This window comes from Pipistrellus kuhlii, unplaced genomic scaffold (genome assembly GCF_014108245.1).
Source record: "Pipistrellus kuhlii isolate mPipKuh1 unplaced genomic scaffold, mPipKuh1.p scaffold_m20_p_14, whole genome shotgun sequence".
NCBI classification, from domain to species: Eukaryota; Metazoa; Chordata; class Mammalia; order Chiroptera; family Vespertilionidae; genus Pipistrellus; species Pipistrellus kuhlii.
The window spans coordinates 38,805,814-38,824,185 of record NW_023425449.1 but is presented as its reverse complement, the minus strand read 5'-3'; the positions used below and the strand labels follow the sequence as shown (position 1 = coordinate 38,824,185).

Genomic DNA, 18,372 nt, shown 5'->3' with positions numbered 1-18,372 from the left:
GCCAAAATTTATTTTTAATGGTCTCTTAGCTTATTTAGGTCTTTTTTTCAATTTTGAAAAAATAATTGGAAACCTCTTACAGTTAAAGATAAGGATTTTGTTGTTTAGCTTAGTCATTCAATTACTTAACACCTACTCTAGTGTTTTCTTTGTTTGCCTTTGTGAAGGTTTGTAATGCCTAAAGGCAGTTCACAATGGTAAGATTCAAAATGAGAGGAGATAGGGCTCTGGGTAAATGAAAGAGGGTGCCTTGTTAGTTAAGGTTGCCTTCTCAGGCAAGTCAGTTTTAAGAAAAAGTACCTGTGGAAGTTGAGATCTGGAAATATTCTCAAATTTTCCTTGGAAAATCTTATGTTACCACCCATCAAGATGTAGGTGTTTCTATTAAAAATAATACACTTACCTAAAAGTGTAGGTATCTTTTTTTTTCAAACGTCCTTAAATATAAGGATGGGCAAAAGTAGGTTTACAGTTGTGAGTACACAAAATAGTTTATTATTTATTAATTATTGTATAATTTATTTGTATTAAAACTGTAAACCTTCTTTTGCTCACCCATGTATCATATAAAGGTACACTGATAAAAGTGTTAATAAATCGTACATATGACTTAGTATTTTATTAAGTATTTTCCCAGTTCTCACACAAATCCTTGTGGAATACATATCTTTATCTTGTGAACCAATCAGTATTCTGACCAAAACAAAATCAAATGACAATGTCTCAATAAAATGAAATAATTGGGTAAAGATTATGGGGACAGGGAGGATTAATTTTTAAACACTTCCTGGTTTTCCAACCTTATCAATTTTCACAGTAGTAAGGCATCTCTACTACTGTGTTTCCCCGAAAATAAGACATCCTCCGAAAATAAGACCTACTTACAGGTTTCCTTCTGAGTGAAATATAAGACATCCCTCGGAAAATAAGGCCCCCCCCCTAGGCTAAACATGAGAGATTTGGTCCACTGATTCTGAAAGAAATGGAGACACAAGAAATTCACCAGGAAATTCAGGAATTGGATTGTTATGATGATGTTCCAGAAGATGATGACATGATTGTCATTGAATAAATGAGTAAATTCTTGATACTGTAGGATTCACAGTTTGTCTGGTTTGTGTTGACAACTACCGTACTACCGTACCGTATACAGGTAATAAATTTCCTTTTATTTTCATTTAACAATAAATATGTACCGTATTCTTCTTCATGGAAAAATAAGACATCCCCTGAAAATAAGACCTAGCGCATCTTTGGGAGCAAAAATTAACATAAGACACTGTCTTATTTTCGGGGAAACAGGATATCTAATAAAAGTAAAACGCAGCTGAAGCTGGTTTGGCTCAGTGGTAGAGCGTCAGTCTGCGGACTGAAAGGTCCCAGGTTCGATTCCGGTCAAGGGCATGTGCATTGGTTGCAGGCACATCCCCAGTAGGGGGTGTGCAAGAGGCAGCTGGTCGATGTTTCTCACTCATCGACATTTCTAGCTCTCTATCTCTCTCCCTTCCTCTCTGTAAAAAAATCAATAAAGTATATTTAAAAAAAAAAAAGTAAAATGCAAATTAACCCACAAGCCATGCTCACCAGCCAATCAGGGGTGAGTATGCAAATTAACTCAACCAAGATGGCTACAGACAGGAGGCATGGGTTTCCCCAGTAATGGAGGAAGTCAAGCTTTCTGCACACTCTGGCTGGCCCAGGCCTCCACTGAAGGCTACAAAGTTTCAATTGTAAAAGATAAATAAGCCCCAGATACCAGGGCCTCCAGCTTGGGTTGACGGGGGTGTGGCCGGCCTGCAAACCACCTCAGGCCCCTCACCCAGGCTGCCCCTTGCCTCAAGGGAACACCCATCCTGATCCAGGATACTCTTTAGGGCAAACCAGCTGGCCTCCACTTGTGCACCAGGCCTTTATTCTATCTAATAAGAGAGTAATATGCAAATTGACCGTCATTCCAACACACAAGATGACCAGGCAGGGGAGGGCAGTTGGGAGAGACCAAACCTGCAGGGGAGGGCAGTTAGGGATGACCTGGCTGGCAGAGAAGGGAAGTTGGGGGTGACTGAGCCTACAGGGGAGAGGAGTTGGGGGGGACCAGGCCTGCAGGGGAGGGCAGTTAGGGGCAAGCAGGCTGTCAGGGAAGCAGTTAGGCATCAATCAAGCTGGCAGGCAGAAGCAATTAAGGGCAATCAGGATGGGAGGCAGGTGAGCAGTTTGGAGCCAGCAGTCCTGGATTGTGAGAGAGATGTCCCAGATTGGAGAGGGTGTAGGAGGGGCTGAGGGACACCCCTCCCCCTCCATGGGGGCCTCTAGTCTCCCCCCCCCCCCTCATATTGTATATATATATGTGTGTGTAAAAGCCTAAATGGTCACTATGATGCACACTGACCACAAGAGGTCAGATGCTCAATGCAGGAGCTGCACCCCCTGGTGGTCTGCGCTACCTCAGCAGGAGTACCACTCAGCTGACCAGCAGGTATCAGACATAGGACTCATGGCTGGCTGCTGCAGCACAGAGACCATAGCGGAGCAGCGGCAGGTGCAGTGGGGCTGTGATGAGCAGGAGTGGCAGGCAGGAGCAGCAGGCAGCGTTGGACTGCCAGTTTTGTCCCAATCCCCACAGGCTATGCCGAGGGACCCCCCCCCAGTGCACGAATTCTTGCAACAGGCCTCTAGTTAAATTATAGAGTTGTTAGGTACTTTTGCCTTCTAATGTAAAAATATCCTTTATTCATGAGGTACATATGAACTTTTGAATAGTTTATGATAGAAACTCTGTAGCTTATGAAGTCTATTGTGCAAAAAATAGTTACATAAAACTCTGGTTTCTATAATAGATTAATTTGCCTAAGCAGTCTTTGAATTCAGTTGTTGCATTATCTGGGTGAAATAGGTAACTCTTTTTTGTCTTTCAAGCCAAAATTATAATTCTGATTGCCTAGTTATTTTAAGATTGCTATCAGTGATTGCATGACAGACAGTGGTGTGTGTGTATCTTTCTAATTTCTGTAGCCTTACAAAAAGGAGTACTTATTGTTATAAACTTTCACAACTTTTTTTTTCAGTGATGGAAAACTTCTTTATAAACTACTTACTGAAATAGAACTATAAGTCTCAATAATCAGTAAATCTTGTCATAGCTGGTTTGGCTCAGTGGAGAGTGCGTCAGCCTGCTGATTCTTTTTTTTTTTTTTACTGATTTTTTTACAGAGGAAGGGAGAGGGATAAAAAGTTAGAAACATCGATGAGAGAGAAACATCAATCAGTCGTCCCTGCACACCCCCCACTGGGGATGTGCCCACAACCAAGCACATGCCCTCCACCAGAATTGAACCTGGGACCCTTCAGTCCACAGGCCAACACTCTATCCTCTGAGCCAAATCAGCCAGAGCAGCCTGCGGATTCTTGATCCCCAGTAGGAGCATGCAGGAGGCAGGCAGCTAATCGGTGATTTCCTCTCATCATTGATGTTTCTATCTCTCTCCTCCCTCCCTCTATGAAATCAATAAAAATATATATTTTTTAAAATCGATGTCTTATATTAGCCATTTCATAGATATTGTTGATATCATAAAATAATTCTAGATATTGTTGGGAAGATACAAAAAATGATTCTACACAGAAAGCAGTTGTACAAACATAATCAGAGAACACTCTTGGAGTAGTTTAACTTGGGAATTTTGACCAAATAAAAACTTACATGGCCTTCTCAATTTTTCTTCAAGGATGGGTCTTCAATTAAGGAAGTTGAAACCTACCACCGGAAACGTGTTTTAAGGACTTTGAGAAAAAATGCACAGAATTCTTCAGATTCTAGTTTTGATAAGAATATGGAAGTAACAGAGAAACATGCTAATGGCGGGCATTTTACAAGGTAACACAAGTTTTCTGAATGCTAAACCATAATAGTATTAAAGTAACATTTTAGGATTTGCATTTAATTTTTAAGTGTATTCTTAACTACTCATCAAGATTCTAGGGTTATAAAATATCATTTATAAATAGTTTTATTGAAATATACCCAAGCCCATTCATTCTGTTTATGATTGCCTTCCTCCTTCAAAGCTAGAGTTGTGTGAATGTTTGTAATAGAAACTATATGGCACACAAGCCTAAAATATTTACTATTTATAGTTTACCAACTGCTATAAGGGAAAAAGTACTTCCCTTCCTCAGTAGACAAAAAGGAAAGGAAAAGTAAAACACCCCTTCAATCACTGTGTCCCTAGTTTCTAATTGGAACCTATGGTAGTTTATAAAAATAGACCTCCATGGTATGGAAGGAGGGGCTCTTTTTATGAAAATTCTATGAGCCTGTTTCACAACAGGTTTCTCAGACTTTGTTAGCCATCCTATATAATAAAAGCCTAATATGCTAAGTGACCAGTCGTCTGGTCATCCATTCACCAGTCAAAGCATAATATGCTAATAATATGCTAAGGCTGCTCAACCTATCACTATGATGTGCACTGACCACCAGGGGGTCTCCAACCGGTAGGTTAGCTTGCTGCTGAGGTTCAGCCAATGGGGACTGAGCAGAAAAGGCCGGACACACCCTGGAGCCCTTCCACAATCCAGCCCCAGCTGGCCAGCTTCTGCGTTCTGTCCTGATCATGCACCTGTGGAGTCCCTTGGCCTGATCTGTGTCCTCTCGCAATCCAGGACCCCTCGGGAGATGTTGGAGAGCCAGTTTTGGCCTGATCCCACAGGCCAGGCCAAGGGACTTCACTAATGTACAAATTCATGCACTGGGCCTCTAGTAATTTATGTAAGCATAAATATTTTCATGCTATTTTTTTAGTGTTTTTAGGTTATGTATCTATAGTTACTTACTCTCCATACTGATTTAAATTTTTGTCCTACTTTGTATATTATGAAATAGAGGATTTAAAATTGTGTCAATTATTTTGAATTATTTAATTTTTTTTTCAATAGGCAGTTGGCCAGACAGCAGGCTGATAAAAAAAAAGAAGAAAGCAAAAAAGGTAAGTAATGTTAAAGGCACTTTTGATGTTGTTAATTCTTACCTAAGGTATTTTTCCATTGAATTTAGATAGTGAGGTAGGGAGGGAGGGAAGGAGAGGAAGGGAGGAAAACATGGGTGTGAAAGGGATACATTAATCAGTTGCCTCCCACACTCACCCCAACCAGGGCCAGGGAACAACCCAGGTATGTACCCTTGACCAGGAAGTGAACCTGAGATCCTTTGGAGTGAAGGCCAACTCTAATTATTGGGCAACACTGGCCAGGACTAAAGTCATTTTGGATGTTTAAAGAACATAATGTTTTGTTTATAGGTGCATTGTAATACATACAATAAACTTCCCTTATTTAAAATATACAGTTTGTTTGATTTTGACAAAAGTATATGCTGTGACATCACCACAATAAGGTAGTGAAGATAACCATCACCCCCCGACCCCGACAGATTTCCTCAGGCCCTTTATCCCTCCTGACCCCCCAACCTTCTCCATGCCCTCTATCCCCCAAAGTTCCTGAGTATCTACCAATCTCCTTTTTGTCACTATCAATTCATTTGCATTTTGAGCATACTCTACTTATAATTTCATAATTCTATAAGTAGAATTATGTAGTACGCATTCTTTTATGGTCTAGCTACACAGCATAATTACTGTGAGATTCATCTATGTTGTTGCCTTTGTTGCTGAACAGTTCTCCATTGTATAGATACTAGAGGCCCAATGCACAAAATTCATGCAAGAGTAGGCCGTCCTTCCCCTGGCTGCCATCATGGGCTTCCCTCTGGCCACCAGCAGGCACCCAGGACCCGGGCTTCCCTCACAGCCCTGGCTTCCTCCAGAAGGTTGTGCCAAAGGACATCCAGTCTAATTAGCATATTATGCTTTTGTTATTATAGATACCACAATTTGTCCTGTCCCTTCCCCCCATCCCACCAGTTTTATTGTAATCTACATTAATAAAAGAGAAAAATGCTAATTGACCGTACCTTTGCTACATCCACAGCCAATCAGAGCCAGTATGCAAATTAACCCAACAAAGATGGCGGTTAATTTGCATACCCAGGTGCTGAGTGGCCTGAGTCCCGGAAACATCCTCTGGACCCAGGCCACTCCTAGCCTGTAGGCCTGTGTTTAGGCCCTGAGCGGCAGGAGTCCCAGAATGCCCCTTGGCCACTTGGAACTTATGAGTGCAGGTGTCAAGCAGCTGTGGGCGGGGCAGGCCCACAGCCACTTGCAGATGTGGTGGTTTGGGTCCATGCTCCCAGCCTGGGGTCTCAGGCTGGCAGCAGCATGTGGACCCACACAGTGATCTCCCCCTGCTCCAGCCTGGATTCTCAGCCACTGCGTCACACCAGCCAGGCAGATATGGGAGAATCTTAAAGGTTTCTTATTTTATATATATATTTTTTTGATGTTTTACAGAAAGGAAGGGAAAGGGATAGAGAGCTAGAAACATCTATGAGAGAGAAATATCAATCAGCTGCCTTCTCTACAGTCCCCACTGGGTATGTGCCCCCAACCAAGGTACATGGCTTTGACTGCAATCAAACCTGGGACCCTTGAATTTGCAGGCCATTGCTCCATCCACTGACCCAAACCAGTTAGGGCTGTCCAATATGTAAAAGAAAAACCCCTACCTAATAAAGAGGAAATATGCAGGGGAAGGCATTTGGGGGTGACCGGGCTGTCAGGGGAGGGCAATTGGGGACAATCAGGCTGGCAGGGGAGTGGTTAGGGGCAATCAGGCAGGCAGGCAGGCAGTTGGGAGCCAGCAGTCTAGAATTGTGAGAGGGATGTCCGACTGCCTGTTTAGGCCCGGCAGTCAGACTCCCCTGAGGGGTCCCAGATTGGAGAGGGTGCAGGTTGGGCTAAAGCACACACACCCCTGTGCACAAATTTTGTGCACCGGGCCTCTAGTCCTATATAATAAAAGCCTAGGTGGAATCATGAGACATTGTCACAAGATTGCTGCTGCAACGTCATCAGAAGATTCCCACCACAAGATGGCCAGCAGGGGAAGGAAGTTGTGGGTGATCAGGCTGGCAGGGGAGGGCAGTTTGGGGTGACCAGGCTGACAAGAAAGGGCAGTTGGGGGCAACCAGGCCGGCAGGAGAGCAATTAGGTGTCAATCAGGCCGGCCCAGGAGTGGTTAGGGGGAGATCAGACTGGCAAGCAGGTAAGCAGTTAGGAGCCAGCAGTCCTGGATTATAAGGGATGTCCATCTGCTCTCTAGAGCAGATGTTCGCTCTAGACGGATGTGCGATGAATGATGAATCAGGCCTAAACCCACAGTCACACATCCCCGGAGGGGTCCCAGATTGGAGAGGGTGCAGGCCAGGTTGAGGGACATTGCCCCCCCCCCCCACCATGCGTTAATTTTATGCACCAGGCCTCTAGTTAACATATAATGATGTATAAGTTTAAAGTGTTAAAGGAATATTGATTCGATACTCCTATGTATTGCAAAATGATACTGAAATAGCTTAGCTGACACCTGCATCTTGTCACATGATTACTATTTATTGTGGTGAGAATATTTAAGATCTACTCTCTTAACTATTTTTACAATAGCATTAACTATAATCACTCTTCTGTAGATCCTCAGAACTTACTCATAGCTAGAAATTTGTACTCTTTGACCAACATCTCTCTTTAACCTTTACCATCCAGCCCTTGGCAACCAGCATTTTTGTCTCTTGCTATGAGTTTAGCTTTTTTAGATTCCACATATAAGTGATATTATGTGGTATTTCTTTTTCCATCTAACATATTTCACTTAGCATAATGCTCTCAAAGTTCATCCGTGTTATTGCAAAGTCCTTCTTTCTCATAATAGTTCATTGTGTGTATACAGCAGGTCCTCGAATAATGTCATTTTGTTTAATGTAGTTTCTTTTTTAATATTTTTTTTTATATTTAGAGAGGAAGGGAGAGAGTGAGAAACATTGATTGGCTGCCTCCTCTAGGCCCCCTACCAGAGATGGAACTCGAAACCTAGGCATGTGCCCTGACCGGAAGTCAAACCGTCAACCTTTTGGTGCACAGGACAATGCAGAACTAACTTAGCCACACTATTCAGGGCTAGCCTCATATTTTATTGCATTATAAGATGCTGTGGGAACCTAATTCTTTTTTTTTTTTTAATATATTTTTATTGATTTTTTACAGAGGAAGGGAGAGAAAGAGGGACAGAGCTAGAAACATCAATGAGAGAGAAACATCGACCAGCTGCCTCCTGCACACCCCCTACCGGTGATGTGCCTGCATCCAATGTACATGACCTTGACCGGAATCGAACCTGGGACCTTTTAGTCCGCAGGCCAATGCTCTATCCACTGAGTCAAACCGATTTCGGCGGAATTTAATTCTTTAATTAGCCTAATGTAAAATTGGTTTCATTTTGTGTCATTTTGCTTAAAGTCACAGAGTATTTGGAAGAGTATTATGTGAAGACTAATTATATTCCTCTTTTTTTTGTTTGTTAATCCTTACCTGAGAATATTTTTTTCACTGACTTTTAGAGAGTGGAAGGGAAGGGGGGAGAGAGAGAGAAAAACACATCTATGTGAAAGAGACACATCGATTAGTTGCTTCCCACACACACCCTGACTGGGGTGGGGATCAAACCTACAAACCAGGTTCGTGCATGCCCTTGACTGGGAATCAAACCTGAGATACTTAAGTGCACAGGCTGACCCTCTATCCTAGGGGTGTCGAACTCAATCAGAGAAGGGGCCAAAATCTAAAATCCAGCCTAAATCGCGGGCCAAATGGTTTACTGAACAGTCATAAACTGTCATTGTGATGGAAACGCAGCAGAGTGCAGTGATGACAGCGCGGTGCGGGCCACACTGCAAGGCCTGGCGGGACGGATATGGCCCGCGGGCCTTGTGTTTGACACATGTGCTCTATCCACTGATTACACTAGCCAGCTCTCCATGTCTTCTTTATCCATTCATCCATTGATGGGCAATTAGGTTGTTTACCACAATTTCTTTCTTTCTCTCCCTTTCCCCCCAATTTCTTTATTCATCTTTTGTTGGATGTTTGGGTTATTTTCAGTTTGGTGCTAACACAAAACTGCTTTTAACATTTGTGTCCAAGTCATTGTGTTATATATATCTTTCCTTTTCTCTTGAGAATGGAATGGCTGGACTATATGATAAGAATATGTTGTTAACTTCAATTTTGTTTTCTAATATTTTAATAAAAGCTAAGTTCAAGATACTATAATTCTGTTATGTGAAAGTGTAGCTGTTCAGTCGTTTATTTTAGAGTTCTTTTTAAAGTGCTATTTCTATTTCTACTTATTTTCATGTATTCATCTATGAAGACAAAGTAATTCCAGTTACTCGGTCATTGAGGACAAGAAACATTGTTCAGACTCCAGAACACTTGCATGAAGAGAATGGTGATGTTGAAGTTCGCCGCAGTTGTAGGATTAGAAGTCGTTACAGTAGTGTGAACCAGTCTGTGCTATTTGATAAACTTATAACAAAGTAAGTGAAAATTATTTAGATCAAGATGATTTAGGTGACAAAAACTTTTTGTAGGGGAGGGGTCATAAATTTTAACTAGCCTGAATATTTAATACATTTAGTTTATGTTAAGCATAAAGAAGAATTATTACTAGAGGACTTTATAATAATTCTGTATACATAAATTATTTTTGAAAATATAAAAAATATACAAGTAAATTAAGAAATAGAGATATTTAAAATGCTAGTACTCAAAGAATAAAGTGGAAGGAAAATTAAGTTTTTTAAAATGCAATATTTTACAGTGTTAGCTTTATATATATTTTTTAAAGCACTGCTGAAGCTGTTCTTCAAAAAATGGATGACATGAAGAAGATGCGTAGACGGCGAATGAGAGGACTAGAAGACTTGACAGTGTTTAATGAAACAGAAGAAGTAAATATATTTTTCCATCAAGGGGATGATTTAATAATCTTTAACATTTTCTATAGTACCTACCCCCCCCCTTTTTTTTTTTGTTAAATTGATCATCGTTTTATTCCGCATTTGTTTGACTAGTCACTAGTTATTGCTGGAGTTGTAAGAGTTTATGGCTGTAAATATATTTATTTTAAGCAATATTGGAAGGTACTATTGAATTTCTTAAATAAGTGTACTAAATGTTAATGGCTTTTATTTAAATGTTTTTAGGGGAATCTTAATATGTACCCAAGAGGAAAACAAAAAAGTATTCAAAGAACTGATGAAGAAACAACTGATAATCAAGAAGGCAGTGTGGGTTAGTCTTTTCTCTTGTTCTGTCCCTGAGTTTTAATATGAGTACTTTTATTTAGTAGAATGTAGCCTTTTTATTCAAAAGCTCTGACTTTTATAGTAGTTTGGGAGAGATCAGAGTAGTGGTCATTTTTATTATTTTTTTAAAATATATTTTATTGATTTCAGAGAGGAAGGGAGAGGGAGAGAGAGAAATACCAATGATGGGAGAGAACCATTAATCAGCTTCCTTCCGCATGCTCCCTACCGAGGATCAAGTCCAAAACCCAGGCATGTGCCCTTAACTGGAATCGAACTCAGGATCCTTCAGTCCGCAGACTGATGCTCTATCCACTGAGCCAAACCAGCCAGGGCAGTGGTCACAATTTAAAAGAAAAAAGTGAGGGCAGGGAGAGCTTAAAGGATAGTATTTGGGAAAGTATTTGAAATTAACTATTCTAAAGTAATAAAACTGGTTTTCTTATGTAATACAAGATAACATATCCAGATAACGTATTTACCTATTTTTATTTTTAAAAGAAATTATTAAAGTTTTGCTATTCTGTTTAGGACTTATTACTATACTCTGTTAGAAATTTTCTTGAGTGAAAACCAGTTGTCGGAAATGCATTTTAAGTGTTTGGTGTTTAAATGATCATAAGTAGATTATTTGAGTTATTCTCTTATGTAACTCAGTGACAGCCAGAAAAGCTGGATGGAATATCCAAACTGAAATTTAAAAGGCAAAAAGCTAAAGAAGGAGATACTTAAATTTGTCAACATGTTACATTTTCTTGAAGCTTACCAGTATAGTTATCTGTATTTATGAAATTAGCAGTAATACCATAGACTTTAATTTGGTACCTACTGACAGTAGCCTTTATTTTTAATTTATTTTTTAAATTTTTATTTATTGATTTGAGAGAGAGTGAGAGAGAAAATGAAACTCTGATTTATTGTTCTATTTATTTATGCATTCATTGGTTAATTCTTGTATGTGATCTGAACCTGCCACTTTGGTGGATCAGGATGACAATCTAACTGATTGAGCTATCTGGCCAGGGCTAACAGTAGCCTTTAAATTTTTTCTCTAGTTCCTTTTTTCTTTCTCTAGTTGTTTTTAATTCTACAATTATTTTATTTCATTAAAAAGTTATTTAATGTTGTGAAAGAATTAGATTTTTATATATATACTAGAGGCCTGATGCATGAAGATTTCGTGCAAGAATGGGCCTTCCTTCCCCTGGCTGCCAGCTCTGCCTTTGCTCTGGCCAGAGCCGCCTTTCTGCCTTCCCACACTGCCCAGAGGCCCAGAGCTGCTGGGGCAGTGCAGAACGCCTGCGTTGTCACCCCTGGCTGCTCGGCACTTGTGTATGCAAATTAACCTGCCATCTTTGTTGGGTTAATTTGATATGCATACTCCTGATTGTCTGTTGGGCATTGTGGAGGTACAGTCAATTTGCATCTTTCTCTTTTATTAGTGTGGATAAATATTTATTGATTTCAGAGAGGATGGGAGAGGGAGAGAAACATCAGTGATGAAAGAGAATCATTGATCAGCTGCCTCCTGCACACCCCCTACTGGGGATCAAGCCCTCAACCCAGGCATTTGCTCTTAACCAGAATCAAACCCAGAACCCTTCAGTCCTCAGGCCAATGCTCTATCCACTGAGCCAAAGCAACTAGGGCAGAATTAGATTGTTTTATACAAGAAGCAATCAATGAATACATAAATAAGTGAAATAACAAATTGATGTTTCTCCTTTCCCCTCTCTCTGAAATCTATCAATAAAAAAAATGTAAAGAAAAAATTAAATTTTTTCTATGAATAAGCTAGAAGAGCCTGGCTGGTATGGATTGGTGGTTTGAGCATCAATCTATAAACCAGAAGGTCACTCTTTGATACCCTATCAGGGCACATGCCCAAGTTATGGCCACAATCCCCAGTGGGGAATGTGCAGGAGGCCGCTGATCAATGATTCTCTCTCATCGATGTTTTTATCTCTCCCTCTCCCTTCCCCTTTGAAGTCAATAAAAATATATTAAAAAGAAGAAGAAGAATCTAGAAGTAAATATATTTTAACAAAGGGGCTCTTTCTCAGTTACCCTATGTTAAAAAGTGTTAACATTTTGGTGTGATTATCCTAATAAATATTTTTAAATTGTAGAATCATCTGAAGAGGGTGAAGACCAAGAAGATGAAGATGATGGTGAAGAGGAAGATGATGAAGATGAAGAAGATGGAGAAGAAGATAATCAGAAACGATATTATCTTAGACAGAGAAAAGCTACTGTTTACTACCAGGCTCCATTGGAAAGTAAATGCTATTTTTTCCCCAGGAGATATAATTTTATTACCTTTGTCTTTCTGCCCTTCCTCTTTTATTATGTTTTTAGTTTTTATTTTGCATAATACACATAGTTTTTGTCTTTCTTAACCTATCTTAAAAGTGCAATAAGTCAATTCTTCGAAAAAGAGTTAAATTTTAGTTATTACCCAAAGCAAATAATTGAGCTGTTTTGAAATTTCATGTCTGTCTTTAATTATTTTATATCATACAGCTTTCTACTTAATTTGTCAGTTTATATAAATATAACTGCTTATTGTTTATGTTAAAGTTGTGCCTCAATGCTTAAGATAGTTGTGCCTCATGCAGTTCTGATAGTGAGCTGTTATCTGTCAGTATAATCATAATGGTCATTTATGGTCAGTGTACGTTTGGTTGTTGGTGTATGTGCTATACATATTTTCAGTAGTAGCCCTGCAGACATAAATAATTGGAAATATGAATTGTAGGATATTCTATAGTAGATGTGTACCGGTACTAATATTTTCATGGAAGGGGCAGCACCTTTGAAAATGTTTATATGAAGAACAAAATTACCTTCAAACATATTCAAATGTCATGTACATTCTTACTCCTTCTTTTAGAACCTCGTCACCAGAGAAAGCCTAACATATTTTATAGTGGCCCAGCTTCTCCTGCCAGACCAAGATATCGATTATCTTCTGCCGGACCAAGAAGTCCTTACTGCAAACGAATGAACAGGTTTGGTTTTGAAGTAGTAATTGATTTATGACATAGTTGTGTCTATGTTACGGTAGGATTCTAGAGTCTTGGGATTGAGGATATCAGAATAGAATTCTAGAATTGTATATTTGGGGAAGTAGTTAACTCTGCCTGTAGTGCTTTAATTTCTACTACCACTGACTAGTTTTTGCTTCCACTAATAGGAATTGTTAGTAACTACCATGGTAAGGTAGTTTACTCCGTTGTTCCACACTTTAATAATAGAGAGCTTCCTTTGCTTCAGTGTTTACTGTATTCCTAGCTTGGTATTAAGCATTTTATGTAGACTGTTTTCTTTAGTCTTTACATTAAGTTAAATATAGGTTTAATTTTGTCTCCACATACTATCACAAATATATTTTCCTAAGATGAAAAGCCTTCTAAGTTACATTGCTTCTAGATTTGTCACGACTCTGACCATCTTTTTCTGGATTGATCTTAAAAATTTATTTTATATATGTAGTGTTAATTTTCTCTATTTAAATTATTTGTGTGTTTCTTTTTTCTTCCACATCCCAACTTTTGTTGCTTGTTTTTTATATTTAAATCCAAAGAGGTAATTGTTGTTATTTCCTCTTTCTCCTAAGTAGTAAAAGTTTTTCTGACCTATTAGAACTTTCTGGATAATAGTAACATTGTAGTTGTTCATGAGTGAGAGAGCTTGTTAGAGAAAACTAAAAGGGCAGGAAAAAATGACACTGGGGTGGGAAATGGCACTTTTTTCCTAATAGTAATTTGCTCAGAAGTGAGACTGAAGTCCTGTGAGAATTCAGCTATTTGAACAGTTCTTAAAAGATTCCTCCCAGAAGCAGACTATCTATCTGATCATGTTTTGGTCATGGAAGGCAACACCTTTGTAGGTGCTGACAAATTTCCTGTCTTTTCGGAAAAATATAAAATAAATCTGTGTCCCTGTGACTCTTTAATTTCAGAGTGCCAAAGTCACAATTGTACATTCTAGATTTCTTGTATCATCATCCCTTTTCTCACAACTAGAAGACCAGGAAGGCAAACTCAAGATAAATTGTACTTGAAAGGAGGCCACATTGTCAATATTTTTCGTAGGTTCCTCGTTAAAGACCATTATTTTGATAGTGAAATTTAATTATCTTCAGAAAAGGAGAGTAAGGCATATTACTCCCTGGAGTCCCCAACAATCATAAGGCCCAGGCAGTTCTTGGTTGCCTGACTCAAGGGATAGATCTCTATTTGATTCAGCAGAAGTGAGAGGCTGGCAGTTACTTTGAGATTTAATTTCTTCCCTCATCTTTGTTGTAAGTAGCATACTGGAAATAACATACTTGTTGACTGATTACCTCTACAATCACCACCTACCGTATATCTTGTAGCAGGTAAGAAACTTTTTGCCCCTTTTGGTTCACAGAGTCTGCACTTTCTCTATATGAAGTGTCTCACATTGTTGCATAGCTTCTTGGGTGCAGGGTTTCCCCCATCCCCCTTCCAATTATTTTATTTTATTTTTTAATATATTTTATTGATTTTACACAGAGAGGAATTGAGAGGGACAGAGAGTTAGAAACGTTGATGAGAGAGAAACATCGACCAGCTGCCTCTTGCACACCCTCCACTGGGGATGTGCCCGCAACCAAGGTACATGCCCTTGACCGGAATCAGTCCACAGGCCGACGCTCTATCCACTGAGCCAAACCGGTCCCAGCCCCCATTCCAATTATTTAACAAATGTTTGAGTACTTCCATGTACCAAGTACTATGGATATAAAACTGATGAAGCCAGGATTCCTGCCCTTGGATGTCATAGGCTAGTGGAGGATCCTGGCACATTTAAATTAAAAGTACTATGAACTATGATTTACTATGTATCCTAGAGTCATATTATGTGACTTACTGACCTTCTTGGTATTGGTTTTGATAACCCTTTAAACAATTTTTCTTTGATACAGCTTTATTGGGACATGATTCACATATATATAGTTTACCAATTTAAAGTATACAATTCAATAGCTTTTAGTATATTCACAGAGTTGTGCAACTATTACCACAGTAAATTTATTTTAAAAATCTCATAATGTTTTTTATTTTAAAAATGTTTATTGATTGATTTGAAAGACAAAGTGAGAAACATCGATTTTATTGTCCCGTTTATTTATGCATTCTTTAGTTGATTTCTTATATACTCCCTGATTGGGGGTTGAACCTAGTATATGGGGACGACACTCTAATCAACTGAGCTACCTGACTAGGGCCCACAATAATTTTAGAATATTTTTCTTGCCTGTACTCTTTAGTTATCACCCCCCGCTCCCAATATTTCTACCCTACCCTAACAACCCCTCCCCTCCCCCCAGCCCTAAGCCACTTTCTGTCTTTATAAATTTGCTTATTTTGGGTATTTCATATAAGTGGAATCTCTTGTGACTAGCTTCTCTCACTTGTTATAAATACTTTCAAGGTTCTTTAGTGTAGTGGTATGTATTAGTACCTCATTCCTTTTCATTGCCAAATGAGATTCTGTTGTATAAATATACCATATTCATTCATCAGTTGATGAACATTTGGGTTGTTTCCACTTTTTGGCTGTTATGAATAATGCTACTGTGAACATTTGTATACAACTTTTTGTTTGGATATATGTTTTCATTTATAACCTAGAAGTAGAATTGCTTGGTCAAATGCTAACTATATTTAATGTTTTGAGGAGGTGCCAGATTATTTTTCAAATGACTGCCTCATTTTACATTCCCAACAGCCAGAGTTCTAGTTTCTCCTTGTCTTTCTAACACTTGGAATTATCTGGCCTTTTGAATGTAGCCCTTTAAACCTTTTTTTTTTTTAACTTCCTTCACAAGGTGATATGAACATCTCAATTTTTTTCTAACAACTTTAATGATGCTTTGCTTAGCCTTTTTATTTTTTAGACCAGCTTTTGTTTATATTCATGTTCTACTACAACTACTTAGTTAGGCACAGAAACAAAGCACACATCCAAAGAATCACTTGAACATTGCTTTTAGTATCTTGGAAAATGGTTAAAGCTTTCAGCCACAGTGTGGGAGTTTCCAATGGTCTTTTGGCAACTTATCATAGAGCTTCAGGAATACTGCCTTTAAGCAGGATTTTCTTCCTTCCTTATGAGTGATAACCTCTAGTCATCTAAAGATTATTCTTTAGCTTGATCTGCAGTTTCTGGAACAAGCCTAGTCCCTCTGAACAAGAAGATAATATAATAATACAGTTGTCTCACCAGTATATTCCAAAGTACTCCTTTCGACTTATATACATGCATATAAGTGCAACCAATGGACATAAAACTCTAGGAAGGGAGGGTATGTATAAGAGGGAGGAGGGCAAAAAAAAAATCAATAAAATATATTAAAAATAAATAAAAATAAATGCCTGCTCTGATGTGACAAAAAAAAAAAAAAAAGTACTCCTTCCTTGCTAAGGAACTACAACTGGCTACTCTACACTGTGGTTAGGCTTACAGTGCTTGTCATGCTAAATTTTTCAACAGTTTTTAATAAAATGAAAAAAACGTTCACACACACAAATATGAATATGTATGTTTATAATCTTTTAAACTGAAATAATGGCCTTTCTTCAGTATAGAAAAATTATGAAGAACCTGGACCCATGATTATGACAGCTCATGTTGCCAGCTCAGTTCCACCACTTATTTGTGACTTTGGACAAGTTACGTAATCTCTCTATGCTTCAGTTTTTTGCTTTATTGTTTTGTTTTGTTTTAAGTATTTTTATTGATTTCTTATAGAGAGGAATAGAGAGTTAGAAACATCGATGAGAGAGAATCATTGATCAGCTGCCTCCTGCACACCTTCTACTGGTGATGTGTCTACAAACAAAGTACATGCCCTTGATCAGAATCGAACCTGGGACCTTTCAGTCCACAGGCCAACACTCTATCCACTGAGCCAAACCAGTTTTGGCCTATGCTTCAGTTTTTTTATCCCCACAATGGGGGTAATAGCACCTATTTTGTAATATTGTGAGAATTAGATGACTTAATACATGTAAACCTTTTAAAATAGTATCTGGCACATATTAAGGGCTACATGTGATTGTTGTTGTAACTATACTTGAATGTTTTAAAATAATTCAGATTTGTAAGTCAAATGTTGAAAATTTTATGACAGTCCACAAAGTCTTGTTGTTTGCTTGTAACTTTACTGGTTTGTGAAATAAACAACTGGAAATTACCAGTATAGTAATGTATAGAATGCGGATTTTTGGAATAGACAGACATGAGGTTTTATTTGTGTGTGTTTTTAAAAAATATATATTTTATTGATTTTTACAGAGAGGAAGGGAGAGGGATAGAGAGAGAAACATCTATCAGCTGCCTCCTGCACACCTCCTACTGGGAGGTACACAGGCAAGGTACATGCCTTTGACCAGAATCAAACCTGGGACCCTTCAGTCCACAGGCAGACACTCAGTCCACTGAACCAAACTGGCTAGGGCGACAGGCATGAGTTTTAATGCTGATACCATCATTGACTAATTCTGATATTTTGAACAAGTTCTTTTAACTGTGAGCCACATTAGCTCTGACTGTAAAATGAGCCTACTAATAAGTACTTTTCCAAAATTTTAATTAATATTATATGAGACTAGAGGCCTGGTGCACAAAATTTGTGCACTGTGTGTGGGGGGGCGGGGGGGATATTCCTCAGCCCAGCCTGCACCCTCTCCAATCTGCGACCCCTTGGAGGATTTCCAACTGCTGGTGTAAGCCCCATTCTTGCAGGCTGGGGCCTAAATCAGTAGTTAGACATTTCTCTCACAATTTGGGACTGCTGTCTCCTAACTACTTGCCTGCCTGGCTGCCTGATTGCTCCAACCACTCTGACTGCCAGCCTAATTGACACCTAACTGCTCCCCTGCCAGCATGATTGACACCTAATCACTCCCCTGTTGACATGATTGACACGTAACTGCTCCCCTGCCAGCCCAATCACCCCCAACTGCCCTCCCCTGTAGGCCTGGTCACCCCAACTGCCCTCCCCTGCTGGCCATCTTGTGACAATGTGGGGGTGACCATCTTGTGACAACATGGGTGTGAGGACCAATTTGCATCTTTATTATATA

General features: G+C 39.2%; 1 protein-coding gene across 8 annotated transcripts in view; it reads left to right on the top strand.

Annotated features, from left to right (window-relative positions):
• ATAD2 (ATPase family AAA domain containing 2) overlaps positions 1 to 18,372 on the top strand; it is a 59,652-nt gene that overhangs the window by 6,096 nt on the left and 35,184 nt on the right. For all 8 annotated transcript variants that reach the window (XR_004987792.2, XM_045581503.1, XM_036437195.2 and 5 more), the window contains exons 2-8: positions 3,726 to 3,874; positions 4,936 to 4,985; positions 9,316 to 9,481; positions 9,793 to 9,895; positions 10,151 to 10,238; positions 12,382 to 12,531; positions 13,146 to 13,263. Coding sequence is in view for 7 of the 8 variants with exons in the window: in XM_045581503.1 (XP_045437459.1) it covers positions 3,726 to 3,874; positions 4,936 to 4,985; positions 9,316 to 9,481; positions 9,793 to 9,895; positions 10,151 to 10,238; positions 12,382 to 12,531; positions 13,146 to 13,263 (824 nt within the window). In the remaining variant the exon portion in view is untranslated. The remainder of the gene's footprint in view (positions 1 to 3,725; positions 3,875 to 4,935; positions 4,986 to 9,315; positions 9,482 to 9,792; positions 9,896 to 10,150; positions 10,239 to 12,381; positions 12,532 to 13,145; positions 13,264 to 18,372) is intronic.